The sequence below is a fragment of the Crotalus tigris genome, unplaced genomic scaffold (genome assembly GCF_016545835.1).
Source record: "Crotalus tigris isolate CLP2741 ecotype Arizona unplaced genomic scaffold, ASM1654583v1 scf7180000017551.9496454, whole genome shotgun sequence".
Lineage (NCBI taxonomy): Eukaryota > Metazoa > Chordata > Lepidosauria > Squamata > Viperidae > Crotalus > Crotalus tigris.
The window spans coordinates 1,722,276-1,748,647 of NW_024096469.1; the positions used below are offsets into that span (position 1 = coordinate 1,722,276).

Below are 26,372 nucleotides of genomic sequence, written 5' to 3' on the forward strand. Positions count from 1 at the left end.
AGATGCTTGACTGGAGCCTTCGGCTTGGACCGGAAACCGGAAGTGGCGTAATTGTGGGAGACAACCCCCCCCCCAGTTGCAGGAAGAAGTTCGCAAGAAGTCAGGTCGGTGGGCGGAGGTTGAGTGGTCTGCTTGTGCGGGGGAGGGGTGGGAGTGGTTGGAGCTCGAGGAGAGGCTGCTGATGAGGGGGAAAGACCTGGTAGAGTCAGGGAAACACAGGGATAGGGGAGAAGGGGGTCTCAGTCTGGTTTGGGAAAACGGGCGACCTAGAGAAGTTTGCCAGATATTTCGATGTTTTTATGGACAATGCTTTCCTCCCAGATTGGCATTGGAAACTGCTGGGGGAGGAGGGGGGGGGTTCAGGGCATTTAATATTCTGTGCATTTAATTGCACTATGAAACAGGGTTGGAGGCTTTGCTTTTCTTGTTTACCGGTCGTGTGGTTTTTTTGTTTTTAAATTTCGGTTAGGAGATTGTGGGAATCAGCTGGCAATCTTCTGGTGCCTACTCTATACAGTTTTAGGTCGGGGTTGTTACTTAGAAATGGAAATTATTGGATTCAGCTTAGAGAATAGCGGCTGTGGGGCAAGGGCTAAAAGTTAGCTTAAACTCTTTGGGGGAGAGAAATCTTGAAGAGGAAGTATGACTGTTAAATAAATTCATTGGTGAAGGCTACTCTTTAAATGATAAAACAGAGAAATTTTAAGTTGCTGGTATATCCAATATTGTACAAGAACATGTTTTGAAAAAATATTGTATGAGACTGCAGCAAACTAATGGCATTTAGAGCAGTGGGTTGATCCTGCATGATCAAACTGAAGGCAGCCTGCTTGCCAGTGATTAACATGGTTTTCTCAATGATCTCTTTTCTGATTTTGCACAACATAATATACTAACAGTACAGTTTGCACAGGCTTTGCTAAATAGGGATAACTGTGGTTCAGGGTGCCTTGCAAATAAAACTAATATAGTTCATTACACTTTAATATTTTTCTTGAAATAGTTGCAGTTAGTGATAATTTCCCATCAGGTACACAGAAGCAAAACGGAATTAATTTATTCTTTGGTTAACTTTTTGCCATTTGATGTTGAGTGATTAACAATGCCAAAAGTAACATAACTTTTTTTCAGTATAGAAATATGTATAGATCATTTTATTATTTAACCTGCTCCCAAATTATGTCTTGAAATAGGTAAATATTCTTATAGGGTTTTCTAGATGAAACAAAAACATGCTAAACATGTTTTTAGGCATGAATATCAGTTTTTCCAAAATTCTCCGTCTCTCTTTTTTTTTAAACAAATATGTTTCTATCTTTGCTGTGAAAGCTACTGCCTTGTATAATTTTTTTATTTGTCTTGCATTGCAGGTTCAGCATGGCGTCTGAAGATGCTGTCGCTCCTGAAAAATTAATTGAGGATTTGAAACTCTCAGAAAAACAGAGCAGTCCTGCACATCATGCATATGTCCCCAGAGTCGTTAAAGAAGGTGTGAGTGAAGGCAGAGAGGATGATGATCTTTTCCATGACTGCAAAGACTCTCTTGAATCAAGAGTGGTGGAAGAGAATAACAACAGCGAGGCAGATTCTTTAGAAAATGAGGTGGATCTAGATGAAAAAGAATTGCTGGAACTAGAAAAAAACATGTCAGAGGAAGAAAAAGAGGTATGTTTTAAAGGTGCTTTTTTTTTTAAAAAAAAATAGCTGTTTACTAATAGCTGTTTACTATTGCTGTGACTCTACATATACTTGCTTGGAAATAACTGCAGCTGTTTGCAACAAAAATATTTCTGTATTTTTATTTGGAATGCTAATACGTAGGCTGTTGAACATTCCTTGTTCAGTCCAAATTTTCTTTCAAAATGAGTTCCTAATAGAGTTTGCAGCCTATTTTCATATTTATTCAGAAGTATTCCCACAGAGCTGCATGGAATCTGCTTCCTAGTTAATTTGTAAAGACATTCAGGTTGTAATCTGTTAGTAAATATGTTATTATGTGGCATTTTGGGGATAAATACAAGAACAGCACTCTGTCTTCTCTCCCTTTCTTCCCGGTTCATACATAATATGTTTGACTACGGAATATGTAAAGTATTTCTGATCCTGCTGTGTATAATTGCAAGCTTTGTCATTATTTTCTCATATATTTAAGTGGCCTGTAATATTTTTTTTTCTTATCACAATCTTGATTAGTTTTGCTTGCCTTCTGCTTATTTCGGTTCCATATATTACATTTTGTTTTGCTTGTCATTCTCTAAATCTGAAATGGGCAGTGTGCATCTTCTAAAGAACTGAATGCGGTATGTGTTTTCTTGGATTTTGAGTGTAAGAAATCCAAGTCTCATAAACTTTTAAAAATGAGCTGGATGAAATAGCAGCTTATACTGGTGGTTGGATTCAGTGTACTGATTCATTGTAAAGAAAACTGCTCTTGAAGTGAGAATAGCCTCATTAACAAGAAGTGCTAACCATGATGCTTTCAAGGAATATGGCCTGCCTGGAGTTTAATTTTCTAGATTCAGGGTTTTTTTAAAGCTTTCTTTAGCTTTAAGAATGGCCATATATATTAATACTTAAGCATTTTGTTACAGTATATTTCTCACTTAATAGAAGCAACAATATTTTTGTCCTACAGCTTTAATTCCCATGATGATAAGATATTATTTTTGTAAATTTTATTTTATGGAATCTAGTTTCTAAAAAGAATCAAAGCATAGATGAAGCATTGTTTAAAGTTCTTGCCTGCAGATAGAATTGGACTATTTGTGTGCAGAGAGCTAATTTTCCATGTGAAGAAAAAGGATGTGTGATTCAGCAAAATATGTACATAAACTTGGAATTTTCCATTTAAGCTTTTCCAGTCAGTTTACAACTTATATCTGAAGAGGCTAAAGTCATGCATGAAATATATACACAATAAAAAACTTTGTAGAGATTTGCTTTGTCTAATCTTTTTTGTTACTTACTGAGAAGCTACAAATATTGTAACCTGACTGCTGAATCTGCTGTTTCCTGAGCTGATAATCCCCATCTTGCTTCCTTCCAGATGTGTTAGCTATGCTAGGTGGGAATGATATGAATGGTAGTCTATATGTTTGAAATGAAAGATTATTTGGGGGTTTATTTAATTTGTATTAATTCTGAATTAATATCAAAAATGGGGGAATACATAATACTCTACTACTGAACAAAACTCCATTTTTTTTACCTTTTGAATATCTTCCTTGACTCTTAAATTTTGACCCTCTCAATATGTACTTTAGCTTAATTTTCATTAATTGGATACTGTGTTGTTTGGGGGTGGAATTAAATATTTTTGCTGTTAAGGTTCTAGAAGAAAACATTGCGATAGCTTGCAGTATTGATATAACTTGCAGCATTCTGTTAACGTATTTGGAAATTCAAATGTAGAAATGTTGGGAGTCAATATAATTGAATGTGTTTGAAGCAGTCATGTTTTAAAATTAAAAGCCAAACTATTTGATGTTATAAATGATTATCAATATTTTGATAGCAGTGTTAGATGTGGGTTGTCTTAGCTGTGCAATATTAAAACAGGACCTGAGGTATGTATTAGTTATATCCATGGTACAGGATAGATAGTTGCCTTGAAACCACTTGACTTCTTGTGATGTCATAACACCTGATCAAGGAAACAGATTTGAGATAGAGCCAAGGATTATTAATAACTGGAAAATCATGGATGTAAGGAGAAAAGGTCCACGGGAGGACTGTGTGCTAGAGGGAAATTGGGGTAGAGAATATTTAGATTAATTATTTAGAACTAAGAGTTATGAAAAGAGTGAGGGATTGGGAGGTGAAGGGAAGTGGAATTGAGAAGCTAGGTCTTGTGAAAACTTGATAAACAAAGCTACACATGACTGTACAACTTCCAGTCTTCAAACCTCTTTTCCAATCCAGCTATTGATTAAGTGGTGGTTTCATAAATTAGTCATAATTTTTATCAAGCCTTGGAGACTGAAAAGTACACGAGACTGGTTTTTCTACAAATGTTAATCGACTCTTATTCAGAGAGCTTGAAAGTGAGATAGGAATACTAAAAAATATTTTTAAAAACTCTGGTTTATTTGTATGGTCATATTTGTTGGTTGTGGCTAGATTTTGTGGTTAAGGGTTGGACCTGGAAGACTAAGTTAATGGCATGGGGTGCGCCAGGGCTTGTGCCTGTCACCATGAGCTAGATGGAAGAGGCAGTCTAGCAGTACAAGGTGCAGTATTAATATGCTGATGATACTCAGTTACACATTTCTACCCCTGGCTGGCCAAGCGACACTATCCCAGCACTAGCCCAGTGCCTGGGGGCTGTAAGAGTTTGAATGAGAAGGAACTGGCTTCAACTCAATCCTAGCAAGACAGAGTGGCTCTGAGTTTTTGGGCCTCCTGATTCAGTAATACGCCATTTTTTATTTCGTCTGGACAGAGTTGGTGAGCAGTTTGGGGAGGGGCACCTGGACTCATAGGCACCCGTTGAAAGAGCAGGTGGCAACTGTGGCTAGGGAGGTCTTTGCACAGACCTATCTTGTGCACCAATTGCAGCCATTCCTGGACTAGCAGATCTTACAGTCATTTATGCCCTTTGTCACTTCCCAGTTGAATTACTGTAATGTACTTTATGTAGGGTTGCCCTTGAAGACCTTGCAGGAACTATAGCTGATGGGGTGCAAAGTTCTGGGCATTCTGCTTTTTGCTTATATTATGCCATTGTTGCATGAACCACACTGCCTTCCAGTTTCTTTCCAGGTGAAATTCAAAGTCCTGGTTATTAACTTTAAAGCCATACAAGACATGAGACCAGGCTGTTTGCAAAATTCTCTCTCCCTTAGGGTATCTTTGTCTGTCTTACCAGGTCAGATAGGGTGGATAAGCTCTAGATCCCTTTGCTTAAATGTTGTAATCCAGCAGGATAGGAAGTACACTTCGTTGACCCTGCCCTATGGATCACCAATCCTCCACAGATCAAGAAAGCCTCCATCCTCCATGTCTTCTAAAAGGCCTTGGGTGGCTGGTTTTCCCCACAAGATTTGGGTATAGATGAGGCTGGAGCCCAGTTGTGGATGAATAGAAGTGAGTCAGCCTGGGGTTCTATGAGTTTTTATTTTATGGTTTTCATTTTTTTTGTTATTTTAGTGTTTTTTTGTGCCATCCAGGGTTGTTATTATAATACAGGTAGCTTGTAAAGTCTTATTTATAAATCTTCATTTTATAAAATAAAAGTGCTTCTCATATAAGCAGTAGTACCTATTCTGTATAAAATTATCTATCTTTAGGCTTGGAAACTAATCTGAATTGTCTCTGGACAATTTGACTTTGTATTATTAGATACCAGTTGGTTCTTAATTTTTTTAAAAAGTTAATATGGCTGTAGTTTAATTATCACTAGAATATTATTCATTTCCAGAATTTTAAGTAGTAAAATGTGGTAGTAGTATTGGTTAGGAGATACTGTCTAAATGTTTGAAATATGCTTCCTATGAAATTTTAAAAATTAATCACAAAATAGGGAAGTAAGATATTAGACAGTAAAAAATTTCATAGTGTTTGCTATTTGTCATGGATAATTGATTTTAATTTCAAACAATGGTATCAAATGTTAATTATTGTGTTAATTCATTCAAACATATTTTTGTTGTAGGCAAGAAGAAATGAAAGCTCAACATTAAAAGATGAAGGAAATAAACAGTTTAAAAATGGAGGTAAGCAAATGGCTTATGACAATATTCAAACTTTTGTTCGTGTTTAGGCCTCCAAATGCTGCCTAAAGACAGATTCTAAGGAGTGCAGGATAATTCTTCCAGAATAACTATCCCAGTCAGTATGGTCCAGATTAATAAGAATTCAACAGATCTGTACATCTGATAGTACAAGACTAGCAAGTAATGCAACATAGCAATCAATGATATCCTCAAAGAATTTATCTAGTCTTATTTTTAATTAGCTATCTTTGGCATATACAGTATCCTTTAGAATTGTTTCAATTTAAAATTTTACCATAGTGTTTAGAAGTAAGTTATCTTAAGGTGCTGTAAGTTAAGGACGTAGGAATGAAATCTAATATTGTATTAGTGGACTTCTGTTCCAAACTTGCCACAGTAGTCTAGAGCAGATTTTGGCTTGAAGATGGGACTGATAGAGGATGATAATAATTTTCTCCCTGTTATGTTAATGAAAACCTTCCTATGTTGGAAAAAAAGCTGCAAAGTTGCTTGCATCTAGATGTTGGGATTGTTGGATTCAGTGAGAGACACATTTTGGTAGAGATAAACACGAGTCTGTTGCCAGCTGTTGATGATTATAAGTTATCTTAAAATGGTTGAAAAGTAGTCATGGCTACTTCCTTTGTGCAGCGAACGTACGGGACCTGTTCTTGTGTTGATTGGCAATTTGCTATACCTGAGCTGATTTTGGAGAGGAAGCATATTCTTACTATATATGCTCCTGGTTGCTTTTCCCAGTATAGGTAGTCCTTGACTTAATGACCATAAATGGGAGTCATAAAGTGAAATGTCATGTGACTGCATCCATTAGTGATTATAGTCTTAGCACTCTTGCTGCTGTTGTTAACCAAGAATCATGAGTTGCTAAGTGAGTGTCCATCCAAATCCAAACCATTCTGGGCTTGGTCCCTCCCAGCCTCAAGCCTAAGTAAGATACAGGACTGCCTCTAGCTCTCCCAAGCTGCCTGTCTGACACCCATCTCTGCCCCTTGGCAGCAGGAACTCTCCAGGAAGCCTCAGCATCCCAGCCTGCCCCAGCAATGGGGCACTAAGCCCAGGAAGCCCCAGCAAACCTCAGCAAGTGTCGCTTTGCCCAATTTTCACTTTTCCCAGCTCTCCACACTGACCTGTTGCCCTTTGTGCCCAGCTGTGGTGGTGGAAGCAGAAGGCCTCACTGCCTTTGGTGTCTTTGAAGGCAGAGCCTGTGGGCATTTCTGATGCACATTCCTCAGCGCACATTGAAAGCTGCTGGTTGTTGTTGGGCTGCCTTCTCCCTCCTACTACAAAGCACTTCTGCAAAACTCTCCAGGGGCACTTCTGGTGCGCCCTCTGCAGTATGTGTTGAAAGCTGCTTCTTGCCATTTGTGAGGTTTTTTCCTTCCTCCTGCAAAGTGCTCTACAGGAGGAAAAAGACAAATGGTGAGTAGCTTCCAGCATGCACTGCAAAGTGTGCCAAAAGCGCCCCTGGAGAGTTTTGTAGGAATGCTTTGCAAAACGTTGGAGGAAGAAGAAGAAAGCCCCATGACGAAAGCCCCAGCTTCCAACACGCTCTGTGGAGTGTGTGCTGGTTGACCTTACAACCATTGCCCTTCCTTTGGCTTCCATTGGCTGAGGGCCTCTGCCCTTGGCAGAACAGTTAGTTGGCTCTTCACAAATATCTCAAAACAGCTACCTTGGGGTTATGCTGAGTTAACTGTCTTAATCCAGGAATTAATACAGCCCAGGTGATTCTACATAAACATTATGTTCTGGTATTGAGAGAATCAAAAAGAGAAATGTGCTTTTCTACATGAGGGAAATGGAAAAAGGGCAGCAGTGTCATCATTTCCTTTATCTTCACTGGAACCTTTAATTCCGCTCCAGTCAATCATATGCCCAGTCTGGATTCTGGTGCCCCCAGTGTTTCTGAATTCTCTTGATACCAAAGTCTGCTGAACCTTTTCAGATTAGGCTGAAAAAAACTCTTGAGAATTGCCACATTCTTGTTGTAGAGCTTGGTTTCTAGCTACTATTGGTCCTGTGATTGCTCTTATAACATGGTAGCATCATGACTGCTGTTCTTTGTTTGGAAGATCCTTGGAGTTTTTTTTTTCTATCATGTGCCTCCTGCTCTTGATCCTAGTATAATACTAGTGTATGGTATCTTCTCTCATATTCTTAAGTACAGGATAGATACCTTATGAATTACAGCAGTGTTTCTCAACCTTGACAATTTTAAGGCATGTGGACTTCAACTCCCAGAATTCCACAGCCAGCAGGTTGAGAAACACTGAATTACAGGGATATTAATTGATGGGGTGGTCAGTTCTTTTCCAAAAATAATGGGTAATGCATCCTTCTTATCTAAGTTTCCTTTCTTTGTCTTCAATTTTTACCATCCATGTATAGAATTAATAGCTATAGTTTCTGAGGTTCACACTATTGCCATACTGTTGAGTATTTTTCAGGAGCTTTCCTATAAGTTGTTGCTTATTTATTATTTTAATAAATTAGCAATAGATATTGTGATAAAAAACAAAAGGGTTATTAATCTCAATTTTTAGGATCTACAAATAGTATTTATTTATACATATGTACCCCATCTTTTTATTTTTATAAGTAACTCAAGTTACTTATAATAATATTCATTCCTCCTTCTATTTGCCTTGGGTCAATTTCTTTGATTTACTCTTTCTTACTCTTTTTTCTGTACCTATTTGCTTGCCCCCTCCTCCATAATATGGTGTATGTGTGTGTGTGTGTGAAAGAGAGAAAGAGAGGGAGGGAGGGAGAGAGAGAGAGAGAGAAAGAGAGAGAGAGAGAGAGAGAGAGAATAGCAAAGCTAGTCTGAAATAGGAGATCAAGGAAATACTTGATGGTTTCAAATTGTTCACATCCTATTTTGGTTCTTGAATGGTGGTGTTTTGGTTATATAAGAATTGGCCCTTTGAAAAAAGAATCTATTACTGTGGTTGCCCACAGTTTTTTCCTGATTTTGATACTTTTAAAAATTTGTGCTTGTTATAATTATGGGAAAAATAGCCGGTCATGAAGAAAGTCTATTTATATGGTTGCTAGGAGTCAGAAATGAATTAATGGCATATAATCAATCATAATAATAATTGTGAACCATCCTTTAGAGCAGCGGTTGTCACAGTGCTGTCTAGGATCGATGAAATCAAATAAGGGTTTTAACATTTCTCAGCTTTAATTTCTAATGCAATACCTGTTAATAGACATAACCCACATAAACCAAAGCTCCTTGGGATCCTCAAACATTTTTAAGAAGGTAAAGGATCTTGAGACCAAAATATTTGAGAACCACTGCTGTAGAGGCAAGGATATGACTTTGTAGACATTATATTTTATGAAAGCCTGATGTGTTAGAGGAAACTGTTGAAAGTAGAGATGGTCCTTGATTTATGACCATTCGTTTAATGACTATTTGAAGTTACAGTGGTGCTGAAAAAATGACTTTTGTACGGTCCTTACACATAATAATAATAATAATAATAATAATAATAATAATAATAATAAAAAGTTGGAAGGGACCTTGGAGGTCATCGAGTCCAACCCCCTGCTCAGGCAGGATAGTTATGATAGTTGAACCTTCCTGAAATCACGTGATTGCCATTTGCCAGCTTCCCAAGTGGCTTCTGACCAGGCAAGGTTAATGGGGAAGTTGGCAGGGGCTGTTCATGTGATGTCTTGCTTAACGACCTCATCACTTAACAGATGAATTTTCCAGTCCTTATTGTGGTTGTAAGTCGAGGACTACCTGTATGTTGGCTTGCAATGCATTCATGTATCCACTTACGTCTGCCTGTTAAACACATTCATCCATGGGGACTTAAAATGTTGAATCCTAAGCACTTAACGAAAACCTTATTTACAGCATTCCAAAAGATTGCACACAAAGCTCTGCCAGGATAGTTGGGCTTTGAAAGAAAAACAAAACGCACATTAGCACTGCATATCAAACTGAGAACGATACCATATCAGGGGAATTCTGCCTAAACATCATATACCGGAAAAAAACCGCAATGTAGCAAAATCCGATGATAGTGTTTACATTAAAACTAGAGCATAAATAAAAAAAAATCATCTCAGTAATGTTTCTTGCCAACACTGTGGCAGCGTTTCTTGCCATGTTCTGTAACTGAGATAGAAGAAAGTAGTGAAGGCAACAATTGTACAATTGTTGAAAAGAAATAAGGAGAAAAATGTTATTCTCAGAATTGGGGAGACTCTTTGGGAAGAAGTGATGTTGAGTGCATTCTTCAGGAACGTCTTCAGGTGTTCTTCTCTGGAGGAATACTTCACCAGAAGAGTATCTCCTTCTGTCTAGTTCTGCAGAGTATTTCAGTTTCCGGGTTGTTTTGCGTAGCTAAAGTTAGAAACTCAGTCTCGGAAAGTGTCAAGGAAAGAAATTAAAGAAGATCTACAGTATGTAAATTGTGTGCATCCTTTGTTAGAAAAGTTGCATTCACTAATTGTTTCTTTTTGGAAAATGGGTGTATTCTGCATATTAATATTATCAGTAAGACAAACTTACTTGGATAGTTGCCCGTTTTTGCGCCCGGGTGCTGCACTAGCACAAATGAGGGGGGGTGCGCACACACGTGCACACTGGCCAGCTGTCTTGCAGCCTGGTAGCCAGTAGGCCACGGCCCATTGCCAGGCCGCACGGCCCACAGGTTCGGGACCCCTGCTATAAACTATCCTGCGTAGAGCAAAGTTGAGTTATTTAGACAATAGTATCTTGTATTCCTACTTAGAACTCCAGAGTCTTTGTAAATGTTTGCTTTTTAGGATCCTACGATGCCGTGGGGATAAAATAATGAACAAGAAGAAGTATTTATTAGTTTTTAATTCAATTCTGGCTGTCTAACTTAAGTGTTAACATGACTATATAATCTCAGAAAATCCAAGTTCTGTTATGCAATATTTTCACGTTAGCATGATCTTAACATACTGTACATTTCCTTGCTTGGGAATCTCCTTGTATGTAAATATTTTTCATAACTGAATGATACATATTTACAGATTGGATTATCCTAAATCTGGCCTGTATTTAAAAGTTATGGGTTGATGCTTTGCTTTTAATTCCAAAAGGAAAAAAAAAAATACTGTTTTGAACTTATGCTGGGGAAGTATATTGTGTTCCACAAATGAGTCATAACCATATTAGAGTTGATTTTTTAAAATATTTCTGTACTGTTTTTACTTTTCTGTTATTTTAAAATGAAAAATTATTTAACGTATATAAATATTCCTGCATTGTTTTGTGTTTTGCCCTAACCTCAGAGTATAAAGAAGCAGAAGACTTATATGCAAAAGCCCTACGTGTTTGTCCAGCCTCCTGTAGCGCAGAGAGATCCATTTTGTATTCAAATAGAGCCGCAGCAAGAATGAAACAGGTAATACTAATTTCCAAGATTGTAAAGTGATAAGTTTTGATAAGTCTTAAGTTTTGTCAGAACTTTTATGTGGGGAGAGATGCAAGGGCAGGGAGAAATAACACCAGGAGAAAAAAAAGTTGATTTGGCCTTTCAGATGCCAGTGCAAATTTATTAAGCTTGAACAGATCAGCTACAGCAGAGTGAGTGTATTGCCAGCATTTGCTAACTGGCCAGCTTTCCTCTGAAGCTGTGCTCCCTTGCCATATCCCAACTCTCACTTGAAGGAATGCTGGGAAAGAGCCTTTGCTATAGCAGTGTTTTTCAACCCTGACAACTTTTAAGATGTGTAGACCTCCGCTCCAAGAATTTCCCAGCCAGTATGCCAGGGAAACTGCTCTTCCTGTTGGACATGTTTAGACCAGGACAGGTAGTGAAGAGGATTTGGATGTTGCTAACTTAGGGAATAGGCTTTCTGTCAGTTCTTCTCTTCTCTCTGGTATGATCCTTGGAAAAGGCTGATGGAAAACGGCAAACAGAAATGTGTAATTTTTTTAGTTTGCTTCACTCACCATGACAACCCAGAGTCGAAAATCTTTTCTTGCATACATTGGAGTAGTAATAAAAAATTTGGACCCAAGGCATATTGATGTTAATTATGTTGTATCTTTTATGACTTAATGTGGTGGCACAGTAGTTAGAATGCAGTGGCGCAGAGGTTAGAATGCAATACTGCAGCTAACTCTGCCCACTGCCAGAAGTTCGATCCTGACCACCTCAGGGTTGACTCAGCCTTCCATCCTTCCAAGGTCAGTAAAAATGAGGAGCCAGAATGTTGGGGGCAATATCCTGGTATTGTAAACCACCCAGAGAATGCTGTAAAGCAGTGGTATATAAGGCTAAGTACTATTATTTTATACAAATGGAAAATTCTTGGGTGTCTTGGAATAGGTTAGCCAACCTACAGCCTCTAATTTCACTGATTTACCGTCCCACAGGTCTGGATTTGGATGCTGGGCACATATTTTTAAGCTCCCATGTAATCTTTCCCAATTTTTATGAATGTTAGAAAAATTATATTTTACATTAAATGTTAATGTTATTTCTCACTTAGGACAAGAAAGAAATGGCTATAAGTGACTGCAGCAAAGGTATTTTCTTCTCGTGCTTTTGCTCTTGGTTGGGATATTATGTTTAGAGACTAGACATGGGAGAGAATATAGGGAATTTGACAGATATCCATTATTATTATTATCTACTAGGATGAAGCCTGATCAACGGCATTGTTAACTTCCCCTTCTGCCTCCCTCAAATATTTGGTTTACACAAGGAAGATTTGATGACTGAAATAAGCAGAAAGCTAAATAATTAGTGCATGATTGATAAAATTTGACACAAGCTTTCAACCGAGCTTAAAACTAGGAAGGTTCGGTACATGGAAAATATTTGGGCTAGGTTTATCTGATTTTAAAAGAAAATGAATTGGGCAGGTGTATAGGGATTTGGAAATAGGCTGGGTAGAATAGAGCAGAGCCAGTAACAGTGAAATCAGACTGGTTTCCATCACTGTTAACTAAGATGCATACTAACCTATGATTTATTGAATATATAATAATGGATTGGACTCATAGAATATTAAGCTGTTAATCAGATAGAATAATTTATGAACTACATTGTTGGTTCGTATGACATGTGAAATTGAAAGCAAACTTTTGTTTTCAGTCCTATGAATAATAGATTCAGGTCTAGTATGGTAATAGAGTTAGAAATATTGAGTTCTAAATAAAGTATATTTAAGGATATAACTTGATATGTGTATGTATGTATGTATGTATCCAATTAGTCTATTTACTATTTAGTACTGGAGTTACTAAATAATACTACGGTGTGATTTTACAAATATCTTGTAGAAATACTGCAAGCAAGGTGAATTATTGCTCTCTTCTTGTTTTTCAGCTCTAGAGTTAAACCCAAACTATATCAAAGCACTGTTGAGGAGGGCAGAACTATATGAAAAAACAGAAAAACTAGATGAAGCTTTAGAGGATTACAAAAATCTGTTGGAAAAAGATCCATCGGTATATCAAGCAAGGGAAGCTTGCATGGTAAACTTATTTTATGTAATCAAGGAGATGGTTATAGTAATACCATTAAAGCACAGAACATTTCAGGACACTGATGAAAGATGGCAGTCTAAGAAGCATGATCCAAAAGAATAGGCACTGAAGGGAAAGGCCGGCACTGAAACCATAATCCTGATTTTTCAAGTTGGAGGATCAGTTACAAGAGATGAGGGAAGAGCATTCTAACAAGCTTCTTGAATTAAAAGCGTTTATTTCAGATGTGGGCAGCCCAACTTTGGTATTAAAGGAAGACAGCTGCCCTAATTGGCTAAGATTGTGCATAGATCCTCTATTATAAGTGTCTGTTGAGTGGAATGGTCAAATTCAGGTGTTCATAATTCTCAGTGCGTTGTAGGTCTTTTTATTTATTGAGACAATGCTCAGGTGTTGTTGTTTTGCAAGCATTGATTATCTGTTTTAACATTGTAAAGTTACTAGGTCCGTGGTGGTGAACCTATGGCTCGGGTGCCACAGGTGGCACGCAGAGCCCTCTCTGTGGGCACGCGCACCGTTGCCCCAGTCCTAGGCCTTCAGCTGGGTTTTATAAAACCTTTTCGCTTTAGTCCTCCGTCGCCGTGTGAAAAAAAAAAAAGGTTTAATCAGTCAATTTCAACTTCTTGCGGGGAAAAAAAAGATCTTGCAAAGTTGGAATTGATTGATTGAACTTTTTAGTCCCACCCAGTCTGCCGTTACCACCGCAGCCACGCCCACCCAATTGGCCACACCCAGGCAATTGGACATGCCCACCCAATGGGCCATGCCCACCCGGCACCCGATGATACCTAAGTGGGTTTTGGGTTTCAGTTTGGGCACTTGGTCTCTAAAAGGTTCGCCATCACTGTACTAGGTGATAGGTGATCAACAAAAAATTTGGACTTTGCATGAGGTAAACGTGCATTTTGGGTTAGCTGTATAGAGCATACATTTCATTTCTACCTTAATGTTTAGTTTTTTTCATTGTTTTGTTGAAAGTCAATGTTTTTCCCTTTTAACAGGCATGGGTCACAGATGCAGTTCAGTCTCCAAGTGTGGGAAAAATCTGCCATGGAGGGAACAAAACACCATTTTGATTTTTTTCTCCTTATTTTTGAAGAGCATTTGTTTTCAAATTCTCAGAATAGAAGATAAAGCTGTAGCTTTTTGATCCCCTCCACAATAATTTGCTTTTTAATTTTAGCAATGTATGGTCCTAATAGCCACTTTTAAAGAGGCAGGTATGGAGGGTTGTCTAAAAATAGAAAAATCACAAAATCAGAATGTTCTTAGAAAATATAAAGATGTTCCACTCTTTGCATAACATCATCAACACTTAGCCATAGCCTTTAATAATGGCCTTGAAGTTTCTTAAATGCATTATGAAATGGCTGTTTATGTCTCTGAATTATATGACTTAAAATCTAAGTCTGCACACCCCATAAAGAATAAAGTTGCCTAGTATGTTTGTAGAATTGGTCTTCTGTTTGCTTTTGTTTTTAGAGATTGCCAAAACAAATAGAAGAACGTAATGAAAAACTTAAGGCTGAGATGTTAGGTAAGTAAATTTTGTATGTAGTTTGTTGATGCTGGAGAATGGTTTCTGTAAGGTTGTATGTATAAAACATCATGGTTTTTTTTTAAAATGGCCTTTTCTGTAGAATTTGTAGAATTTTATACTACCACAGACTCGTTTCAGATTCTGCCATCTTTAAAAAAAAAAGGATTTTTGTATATGTGTGTTTATCTTGTCAGATCATTAAAATATGGTTGGAGCTGGGTCACCCTGATCTGTACAGCTACAAAAATAGAAACAACATGACTACTGCAACAGTAGAAATACAAATTATTCATTTTGGCAGTAAGAAACAAGCTTTTATATAATAGCAAACAGCAAAATTGCTTCTGCCATGGGATCTGCAGGTTTAAAGTCATTCTGAAGATGGGAATAATAGACTGGGATACAGAAGCTAGTTGCAGATTTTATTGATAATTTATATCTAGCATATGGGTATACTATTTTTCTCATTAGTGAGCCAATTGTTTTGTGATGGTGATATTGTTATGTTCCTTAGAAAATAATACAATTTGTTCATAACAATGTGAAATCATTGTTGCCAGTTCTTTAACTGGTGTTGACCTTCATACACATCAAGGTCTAGGATGTCATAATGATTTGGCATAGTATATGTGTGGATCTAGGCAGCGTGGTCTTTTTTAACTCAAGATGGCAATTTTGTCAGTGCATAGATTTTTTAAGTGCTGTCCAAGATGCTTTGTTATGGCACCCAGTGGGATCAACATGGCCGATATATGTAATAATATTTTGATTTTCAGATCTTGATATTTGATACTTTGTGATTTCCATTTTTTTGGTATTTCCATATGAATTATCATTTTTTTTCTTTTCAATCACAGCTGTATTTAGTCTGTTATGAACCAAAACTTTATCAGTTTATATTTGGAAATCCTAAAATATATTAATTTGCTCATATTCAACTGCTTTTTCAACTATGTTTTCATCAATTTTTCATTACTGGCACATGGTAATTTTTATAGATGTTCCAGTGAATCATTTGGGTGACTGTGTTATGTCATTATTTATCATCAGTTTGTACAATCTTGTATGAGCTCTGTATATGATCTACTGTTTCTTCTGCTTCTTTGCACAATCTGAATTTTTAATCATTTGATCATTTTTCAATTCTGGCCTTGATTGCATTAGTTTGAATAGCTTGTTGTTACGCAGCCAACATTGAGCCTTCAGTTTCTTTTTTTTTAATGTTCCAGTTGTAAGCCATTGCCAGGTTTTAACTTTATCCGCTCTCCCCTCAATCTGTTGTAAAAATTGTCTAATAATAATGATGATGCAATACCAGGTGATGCACAAATTGAAGAGAAACAGTTAGAAAAAAATAACAAAATATTGTGATTTGGAAATTGAAGTTGAGTGACTATGGTGGAAGAAATCAATGGTTGTACCAATAGTAATAGGACCAATACCCCAAGGGCTACCTAGATGTATGGAAATTTTGAACTTTAATAACCTGAATATCCTGACTTTGCAAAATATCACCCTACTCGGAACTTCCTATATACTCAGATGCTACCTTAATAGCTCTTAGGTCCTTGGTTAGGACTTGAACTGTTAAGTTTTTATCAGTCCCAGGCTATAAATTGAATTGAACATTAACCATGATAATAATAATTAGATTTATTATACCATCCACTTTCCCAAAAATTTCTGAATGGTGGTGCAAAAGGTCATTTCACTCTGGACTACTTGTAGAGAGTTGATAATAGTTGTTGAAAGGTCAGTAAATGGAAAAACATCCAATTCCTTTCCATGCCCAATTCCTTTTCATTAGAAACTAGGTTTTGCTTCAGTATTTGTAACACTTCAGAAGGGATTTCTGAATTAAATCCCGAGTCTTATGCAGTCATTTTTTGAATGGTTCAAAACAAGATAGAACAATGTTTTTGTCTGAAATTGAAAAAATACTAGTAGTATTGTTGTAATTTCTAGCTGAATTTTGCTTTCAAAATGTTCTTATAGTTAAATAATAGTGAAACTAATATTTGAAGTATTTTTTTCAAAGCAATAGAACAGATTTTATGCTAGTTCTATGCTTATACTGAATCATACTCTTTGTGGATAGCTGATTTCAGTTTGTCCAAACTCATTGTTTGTTAAGCAAAGAGAAGGCTTAGCCAGCTCAGTCTTTTCCCTCTTATCATTCATCCACATGCTTGCTTTTGATTTTGTTTTTCATGGTCTTAAGCCAGTGCTTAATTTGGGCTGCTCCCGGTTTCAGTTCTTCATGAACTTTGTATTGTATAATTACAGTACTACGTTAAAGGACCACATGGGTTCTTCTCATCCTTTTTTAAATAAAAATGTTAAGTAAGGAGTTCTAGAATTTAGGATGAACACAGTAGCTGTAAATAATTGTGATTAAAAAGTTATGTTGGTAGTAGCAAACAGAGTCTTTCAGTTTGAAAACAAGTGTTTTGTTTACCACCGGTCTGTCCAAACCATGCTATGGGCATTATGAAGTTCACAGGAGTTGTACTAGTGCAAATGTAAATTTCAGATATGTAGCATCTCCCCCCCCCTCCTCCCCGGAGGCTCTCTTTAAAGTGACCATTTGCTGTTGCAAGTGGATGATATATAGAATATCACCCTTCTTACGTTGGCATTTCCTTTAAGATTTCCTTCTTCTGTATACTATCATTGTCAGAAGACATTCCCTTCCATTATTGTGATAATTTTTTTAATGTAGTTGAAGGTATGAATTTTTTTTATGTATGTATATTGCAGGCAAGCTGAAGGATCTTGGGAACCTGGTTCTCCGTCCTTTTGGCTTATCAACGGAAAACTTCCAAGTGAAGCAAGATTCATCAACTGGCTCCTACTCTATCAACTTTGTTCAAAATCCAAATAACAACAACCGATAACCCTAGCCCAAACTGCATGTGGCAAAATCTTGAGCTTTGAAGCTTAATGGTAATGTGGTTTCAGTGAACGCAAAAAGGATGAGTAAACTTTTAATGCGTAATGCCATTTTTTAAACTGGAAGGATTTGAACTGGGACCTATGCATTGTGTATGTGTGTGTGTGTGTAAGATTCTTTCAAAAGAGGTGGGCAGAAGAGGACTGTTATTTGACCCTTGCAGTGATGGTTCATGCACTTTGGGCACTCTGCATCTCCCGTCTGAGGAGGGATGGGGGTTAGCTTTGCAAGTTAGAAAAATGTCAGTGTGTCTAAACCTGTAGCCATAGTACAATCATTTCATCATTTGTGAAGTTTGTAAATCTCTTTGAAGGGCAGAGAAGTGTTTCTCTATTTAGAGAATCAACTTTTACAGTACAGATTAATAAATCATTCATGGTATTAGTGCCTGCCTTTTAATTCAAAATGGCCTTTTCAGTGTTAAATGTTTCATAACAGCTTAAATTCACTTAAATGAGGGAAAGTGCATGTTAGCACCTGCATACTACTCCACGATCCCCTCCCCAGGTGATTTTATTTTATGCTTTTTTTAGAAGACACTTTGATAGGCTTTTAAATACATCTATTTAATTTATTTATTTTGAAAATCCGAAAAAAAAAATGAGGGGGCGTCTAGTAAAACAATTCATGTTCTTGATCACCAAAAATATGTTAATTTATTTGCAACCTTCTCTGGTTATAAAGCAAGCTGCCTATCCCTGCTTGGACATGCCTACCAAACCTTTATGCTTTTTCAGATTGGTTTTCACAAAATGTGTCTTTTCTTGTAGAAGATATACAGACAGCTTGTTGTAATTTCTGTCAGTATCATAAAAAGTATATTACGATGTTTAAACATGCTTTTATTACATTTGGCTTCATCTTTAAGCAATAGAATGCAATTGTATAATTTGTACCAAACACCATTATTCACCAATAGTATTCAAACTAATATTATTAGTACACAGCCTTCATTTCAATAAAACCTCAAGATAGAATGTTTTGATAAAAGAAAAAGAAAATAGGATGCATTTATTTCTGAGTTCTTCCTATATAAGTCCCTGCAGTTTGTCAGTTCATAGCCACATTGTTTCTTTCGGATTTAAGAATCTATCATGCAGTATAGACTTGCAAACAACAATTGAACCCTTGAGTGCAGCTGATAATTCTACATGGTTAAAACATCTTTTTGCAAATTTGAATACATACTTACTGTTTATATGCAATTCTAATATATTCGGAGTAAGAAAGCAGTAAAAAATGGCACATGAAACATTTATATATCCTTTATGTTAGTATTTTGTAACATCTTTGGCAAGAATAACAGCTTCCAAATATTTCCTGTAGCTAACTGGGTCTGTTTTTGCTTTTGGAATTTTTCTTCTTCTTCCATGCAGAACACTTTAGTTGAAAAAATTATTGTGTCTTCTTCCACACGCTGTTTATTTGAGATCTCCCCACAGATTTTTAATAGTACTCAAGCCCAAGAATTGTAGGCCATTCTAAAATGCTAATCTTTGTTTCTAATAAGTACTTCATGGTTCACAAATAGAGTTGTTTATGCCAATAGTGATTTGCATGGGAGGGCTGGCAAAAAAAAAAAGCCTTTTCTTTAACATCATCTCAAAAATAATTATCTAGAAATCCTTGATAAACCTGAAACATTCTGGAAAAAGTATTTTGGGCCAATGAAACAAAAACTGAACTTTTTAACCACAATCACAAAGAGAAAAAAGAGGCGAAACATTTGGAGAAAAAGAAACATTTCTGAATGGTAAGCACAGGGTGTCTCTATATGCTGTGGGATTATATGACAGCCACTGACAGGAAACATTTTGTGAGTGGAAGAATGAAGAGGTTAAATGAAATACCAAGATTCCTAGAAATTATTGTCCATAGTTAGTGAAATAATTGAATTTGAAAAGAAGCTGGATAATTGAGCAGGACAAACACCTTTAAGTGTCTCCAGACTTTGAAAGTGGAACATCTGTGAGATCTCAATTTGAAGTGCATACCAAGAGACTTAAGAATTATTTTCAGCTTGAAACTGCAAGGAAGAAAGGGGGGGGGGGAATGCCAAGATTTTGTACAGAAAGACTATTAGCTGCTACAGAAGTATAGGGAAGGAGGAGTTTTAAAAAGAGACTTTGCCAGTTGCTGCATTCTCTGTTTATATGGTTGAAAGAAAATAGTTAAGATAGTGCTAGGAGAGTTTGGAACGAGCTGAACAAATTAGGATAGGCCAATGAATGAAATATGACCGAGAGCAGCACCGGTGGCCTAGAGATGGAGCTCTCACCTCACAATCAGGAGGCTTCCATCCTACGTAGCGGCAGATCTTACTCTCTCTGGATGCAATGAGTAATCTGCATAGGCATCAGGAAGAGCAGCAGGGCAGTAAATGGAGCACTGTTCAGTCGCCCCAACTCTACCACGATGCAAGGAATTACAGGGTTGTTGAAAGAAAGAAAGAAAAATAATGAAATATGACCAAGAGATTATAACTGGAAGCTGTTTTATACCTATAGTGATATTTCCCTATCACTGAGATCTATTGGCTATGTTGGAATGTGCAAACATTTTCAATTAACCTGCTTCAGGTTAGAGTGGAGACTGGAAAGGCGATTATTTGACTGCCCAGTGTGAAACTATACAGAAGAGATGTTGGTATGGCTTAAGAGATGTGTGATATGGTAGCCATCATACATTTATCTTTTTAAGTTCTGCTCATAGGAGAGGCAAAAACAGGACTGGACCTGGGAAGTACCTGAAGGCTCATTACCAGCAGACTTGCAATTACTAGTGGTTGAAGATATAGGATGTTTTGATGAATTGGCAATTGGAAAGGGAATTTAAGACTTGTTCAACAGTCTAGTATTAGCAATAAAGTAGAAGAGACCGAGAACATCAACAGCATATTAGTATGTGCTACTATTTGCCAGTTAGAAGATGGTGGAGTTGGAAGTGGAAATCCCTATTATTTCTCTGGGTGTGCCTGAAAGTCACAACAGAGAATACTGTCTTCGAAGTTTGGGACTCACTACAAGGAGAGATATATTGTCTGGCCATGGTGTTGAACATTTTTGGATGAACCCTTAAAAGACTGAATCTCTTTGATACTTAAGATGATGCCTGATTTTTACCTACATCATATTTTTAACCTAAGTGTGCTGTCTTTGTATACAGATAGGGGAATTCACTGGGTGTGAATGGATAGGTTATTTACCTGAGTGAGGTAGCAGGAGGAAGCAGGATTCTCTTGAAGTAGTAGTGGGATGGTAATCTGGAATTTAGAGATTCCAAAGAGATGCGAGATGGTGAACAAAAAGTAGTGAATTGGGCACAGTATAAGTGGTGGCACTAGATTACTGATCTCCACGTGTGATTGATGGATTGTTTGAGTGGGATGATTGAAATTAGTTGGTGGCCTTGGACTGAGGGAATAGAAGTTAAGTGGAGAGAGTAACATGATCCTGCTAGTGACAGAATGGGGAAGATATGATGCAGGATGCTAGGTTTGCTGTTCTAAGGGAAAGAGATTGCTGGTAATCTCATTTCTGGCACAGTAGCCCCTCACCGGGCTTTTGGCAGTGGGAATGTTGATGGTAACTGTAATGAGTCTGTGCTTATCTATAGCTTGATGGAAGAAGAACAGGTAGACCTCATGTATCTTACTGGGACCTCTCTGAGCAAGGGCACCAATGTTGTTCTCTTGGAGATTCATTCTATTGTGTTTCATGTTGTTCATCAACTAGTGTCAGGAAGGGAGCAGTGCCACTGAGCTACAAAAATACAGTGAGCAAATGTAAGTGCCAATTTATTACACTGAGCTGTAAGAACAAGTTAAAGATCCTGCTGGCTGATCAGCATGATCTTTCAATGGTTTCTGGACCTGATATTATTGGCATTGGAATCATTTGGCTTATTGATACTGGGCAGTTTCAGTTACCATGTCTTGAGTGTTGGGTCTGGACAGATTTGGGAATACATGACCTCCAAGCAACCATCACTTTGTGTCTTGTGATGTCAGTCCCAACATATTAAGACAAAACTTCAGAACAGTTGCTTAGTGATCTGCATATGGAGAATATAACATTTAGTTATTTGCCCTGATCAGATCACTTCCTGGCCAAGATAATATTGCTATCCGTGATCTCTGTGGGGTGAAGAAGCATATTCATATGGCCTGTCCCATATGCTTTATCGATCCAGGTGGATTATTGGGGGTGAACTTGAATAATTTCCCACAGCTTGGCAATAGGGGACCACCTGGACTCTCAGTGAGATTGGTATTGGGCAGCACTCAAAAGCAATCTACAGTGTTTCACCAAAGTTTTCAAGATATCTAGCCCATTAAATGGCTTACCCGCTTATCACCGAGACAAATTAAATTACAACTATAAGCCAACTAGACTGGAGAATAATGAGGAAAATAACACCATCTATTTAAAAGTAAGGAGACATGTTGTATTCTCCTGCTGCAGAAAGATACTCCCTCCCCCTTACCTGTTCTGTAAAATTATAAACTCTAGAAGTGGTGTAATCTACATTGCTCAGAAAGCAACTGTCTTCTGTTGGAATTGCTGTTAGCTAGTTCTGCTTAATATTACAACTTTCATTAATCTTTTACTGTCAAAGAACCAACAGATGAAGAGACAGCAACATTGCTTCTGATAACTTTTTAAAAGTGCAGAGAAAACAAATCAACATTTTAGTTCAAAACATGGTACACAATAATTCTTGAATATTTAACTTCAGGCAAAACTGTAAAAGTTTAATATTTTTCCTTATTCAAGTCTACCAAATAAACGAGGCGCAGTGACATAATATACAGACATAAAAGGTAACATGAAGCAAAGCTTAAATATTAAGCAACTAAAGAAAAAAGTGAAAAGCAATAGATTACTTCTACCACTAAAAATTTCCCTGACAGCATAATCTCAAAATGAAAACCAACGTGGTTGCAGTTCAATTCTTCATGAGCAATACAAATAGTCATCTCTATTCCAAACTTAGCCCCCTTCTTCTCCACATCATTGAATTGCGGTAAAATAGGCAGAATTGGTGTGTGTGTGAAGAAAAATAAAAACAGCTCTGGCTAACAGTGGGATGTTGTCTATGCAGGCACTATTGGCTCCGCCCATAATCAATATATGTACCCTCGTTTGTATAGATTGATACCATTTTCCTGAGTAGAAACTTATCACTTTGTGCCATGGTGACTCCCTCAAGCTTTATGCATTTTTCAAGCAAAAACACATCATTTTAAATTAAGATGCTTTTTAAAAAGCATTTTTCCTCCAGAATAGATAACACTGCATTATATCATTAAAGTTTCTTTCAGCCTTTTCTAATAACCTTTTTTGAATGAAAAATTATAAAAAAAAAAGCTTATACCATTTCTCTTTTGCTTTAACATCAGTGAAAAGAGTACTGCAGAACCTTTAAAAGTCACCAAATTTCTTATGAAAGTGGGCACAATTGAAATTACTATTAGTCATTATTACGCAGGACTTTTTAAAAGTAGGTGCTCTGGAATCTATAAATACTTTTAAAAAATGTTTTTATAGATAATTATTAAATCTTTCAATATAGACTTGTAATAAACATCTTCCCCTTGTTTCAAATGCTATTTAAAATATAAATCTGTTACTAAATAAAATAAAGAGGAAAAGTTATGATTGCAACTTGGAAAATTTGCTGTATTTGCTGGAATATATAATTTTAGGGAAAAAATTAGTTTAATGTATTTTAATATCCTAAAGACTGAAATCTATATATTAGAAGGCATCCTTGTATTCACATGAAAGCTGTTAATTATATCAATCTATATATTGTGCATTTTTTTGACATCACTTTGTCAAGTTAACTGCTGGATTTTGCTGCCGACACAAGGATTTGCATACTTTCAAAATGAGAAGCAGTTTAAAAATACTGAACAAGTAATTCTTTTAGGCTTTCAGTGTAATCCAGTGAAAATTTGGCATAACTTATTCTCATTGAAATGTGAAACCACATTGCTGTTAAAGACTCAAGTCCTGTTGAGAAAAGATTAGAGGCTTCCTGGGATAAGAAACTTTCCTGTGTAAACCAGCTAAACTTAAAATGCCAAGGAAGTCTCAGTGGAACATGTTAGTTATGACTAACTTAATGTGCAATACATCACTGTGCTATAAAAAGAAATGTCATGACTTTGGATACCAATTACTATTCCATCTTAACAGTACCTGTTTGTGGCAGAAACTGCTGGGCGGACACAAGCAAATACAAGATCTGTACCTTGTGATACAGTCTCTTTCACTGCTCATTTTAAAAATGAGCCTCTGTTCTAGCCATCAAACTATTTCCAAAAGGGATGGTCTTTGCCACAATTACTCAAGGTAGAGTTGTTTATTTTTGCCCCTTGTTGCTCTCTTTATGGAAAACCTTAAGTCTCAGAACACATCTGTCAGCACTTATTAACACAGTTGAAGGATTACAGCTCTGCTAACACTTGCACTAAAGACTAATGTTTGTCAAGATGTAAAATGTAACACATACTAAGAACAAAAGTAAATGTTCAGAATTTTACAGCCAACATTCCAGGTGTCTCGGTCAGTTACCGATGCCCATTCAGACAACTGTATTTGAAGAGTAACATTACACTTCGTGATCCTTTATCCTCATACTTCAAGCTGCTCCTTATATGTTGAATAGGCTACTTGGTTCATGCCTTCGTTTATTGCAAAAATAGTTTATAAAATATCAACATTTTAGTTCTGAAATACAACACATACAGATTTCCTGGAAATGGGGCACAATTTGTTTTTTAAAGAAGTATGTCAGCATACACCATATTCTGGATTGCAGAGGAAAGTGGCATATCAGGTGTATGCAATTTCTGGTTAGCTGACAGACTTCATGCCAGTGCAAGAAAGTTCCATAAGTACAGCAGATGATTAATGTCTCTGAGCTGAAAAAGAAAAATATGAATTTATATTTTAAGCTTATTTTCACACGTTCATACTATTATAGAACTGTTTTTTTTTAATGGATACAAATTTGTTCTGAAACAATATTGAAGAAATTTAAACTCAATAACAAAGCTAACACAATGTGTCATCAGCAATTTTTCCTTTCTCATATATTTTGTAACCTTTATAAAATAATTCTCTATGATTGGATTCCATAGGAAAATGGAGGTGAGTGTACTTTGAAGATCCTCTAGGGATTTCATAATATAGGTAATCTAACATCCACATGTTTAAAATATCCAATTGTCTCATTTTTGAGCCATACCATCAATGATATGTGATAAAAGTTGGATTTGTTAAAAATATAATTAAAAATTATATTTAAATTAGAAGTCAAGAAAAGTAGGTTTGATAAGACTCAAAAGATTTTGAATGTTTTATAACATTAAAATGGACAAAGAAAAAAATATCAGGAAAGTAAGAGGCAGCTGGACTATTTGGCATCAAGGACGTTAAAAGAATATTAAAAAAATAAGGCATTTGCAGAAAAGCTTACTCTTCGTCGTAGTTCATTATAGAATTAGTCTTGCAACTACTCATCAAAACTGAAATTTTTAGGAAAGCAATTTGAGGAATTATGGTAAATATTTGTGAGTAGGGATTATATCCTAAATAGAAAGTATTGATTATCCCAAAAGCTAGCTCCAGACATCCCCTCCCCCTGCCAAAACTTGATCCAGATGATATTCATAAAGAATTCTTAATTCAAATGTGAAATGGCTGATATTTAAAAAAATAAAAATAGGTGGCATTATTCTAGATTTATCTTTGTATTAAAACAAGTGGAGAAAATAGCATAATGCTAGAAAATTACAGATAAATTGGGTTAATATCTAGTCCAGTGGTTCTCAACCTGTGGGTCGGGACCCCATTTGGGGTCGAACAACCATTTCACGGGGGTCGCCAAACAATGCAGTCCGCCATTTTTTCCCCCTTTTCCTTAGCTGTGCTACTCCCTTTTATTCTATTGGCTTTTGAAAGCCAATAGAATAGACTGTCTTGAATAGAATCTAATTCTATTGGCTTTCAAAAGCCAATAGGAATTGTCCAGGCTGTCTCGGCCCTGCTGAGCCTGCCAAAAGTCCCATTCTGCAAACGGTGCTGTAAGTTGTCTGCAGCGAAGGCGAGCTGTCTGGAAGTTTCCACCCCTCCCTGCTGAACAACTACTAAAAATGTAAGTAAAAGAGGGCCAGGGGTTGGAGGTGGCAGGCCAGCAGGCGCAGGGAGTGTTGCTGGCGTGTGTGGGGCCCGGTGGGTGCCTTACCTCCCTTGGGTTGAGCCAGCTGGTGGCCCAGCCGGTGGTCGGCCTGCTCCATCTCTGCCGCTTGCCAGCTACGCCTCGGCCGGCGCAGGGGGCGGCACCACGCATGCGCAGCGCTCCCAGGCAGGGAAAGTCCTCGACTTATGACCGGTTGTTTAGTTCTCGACTTACGACCTGTTTAGTCCTCGACTTACGACCGGTTGGGGGTCGCGGCATTAAAAAGGTTGAGAACCACTGATCTAGTCTGATAGACAAGTCTTGCAGAAGAAAAATCAACATCTATAGAAAAGTTTTATTCCACTAACATTTTACAAATAGGAAGTGGTAAGTGCGTGTTTAGGCCAGGGATATGCCACTTAGTAGTGGGCATGGGGGAGCACACTTGAATTTGAGATC

At 37.1% G+C, this 26,372-nt stretch overlaps 2 protein-coding genes across 4 annotated transcripts in view; one reads left to right on the forward strand and one right to left on the reverse strand.

Annotated features, from left to right (window-relative positions):
• Window positions 1-18,558, forward strand: TTC1 (tetratricopeptide repeat domain 1). 2 transcript variants are annotated; one of them, XM_039343374.1, is made up of 8 exons: window positions 1-104; window positions 1,371-1,665; window positions 5,654-5,714; window positions 11,022-11,134; window positions 12,228-12,264; window positions 13,070-13,218; window positions 14,713-14,767; window positions 17,531-18,558. In XM_039343374.1, exons 2-8 carry the CDS (start codon window positions 1,378-1,380, stop codon window positions 17,665-17,667), a joined length of 840 nt encoding a protein of 279 aa, XP_039199308.1. In that variant the 5' UTR covers window positions 1-104; window positions 1,371-1,377; the 3' UTR covers window positions 17,668-18,558. The 2 variants fall into 2 exon arrangements, with proteins under 2 accessions (XP_039199308.1, XP_039199318.1); XM_039343384.1 differs by lacking the exon at window positions 1-104 and adding an exon at window positions 113-199.
• The window catches only part of PWWP2A (PWWP domain containing 2A), a 27,211-nt gene continuing 19,387 nt past the window's right edge, over window positions 18,549-26,372 (reverse strand). For both annotated transcript variants that reach the window (XM_039343299.1, XM_039343289.1), the window contains exon 3: window positions 18,549-24,654. In XM_039343299.1, the coding sequence (XP_039199233.1) occupies window positions 24,641-24,654 (14 nt within the window). In that variant the 3' untranslated portion in view covers window positions 18,549-24,640. The remainder of the gene's footprint in view (window positions 24,655-26,372) is intronic.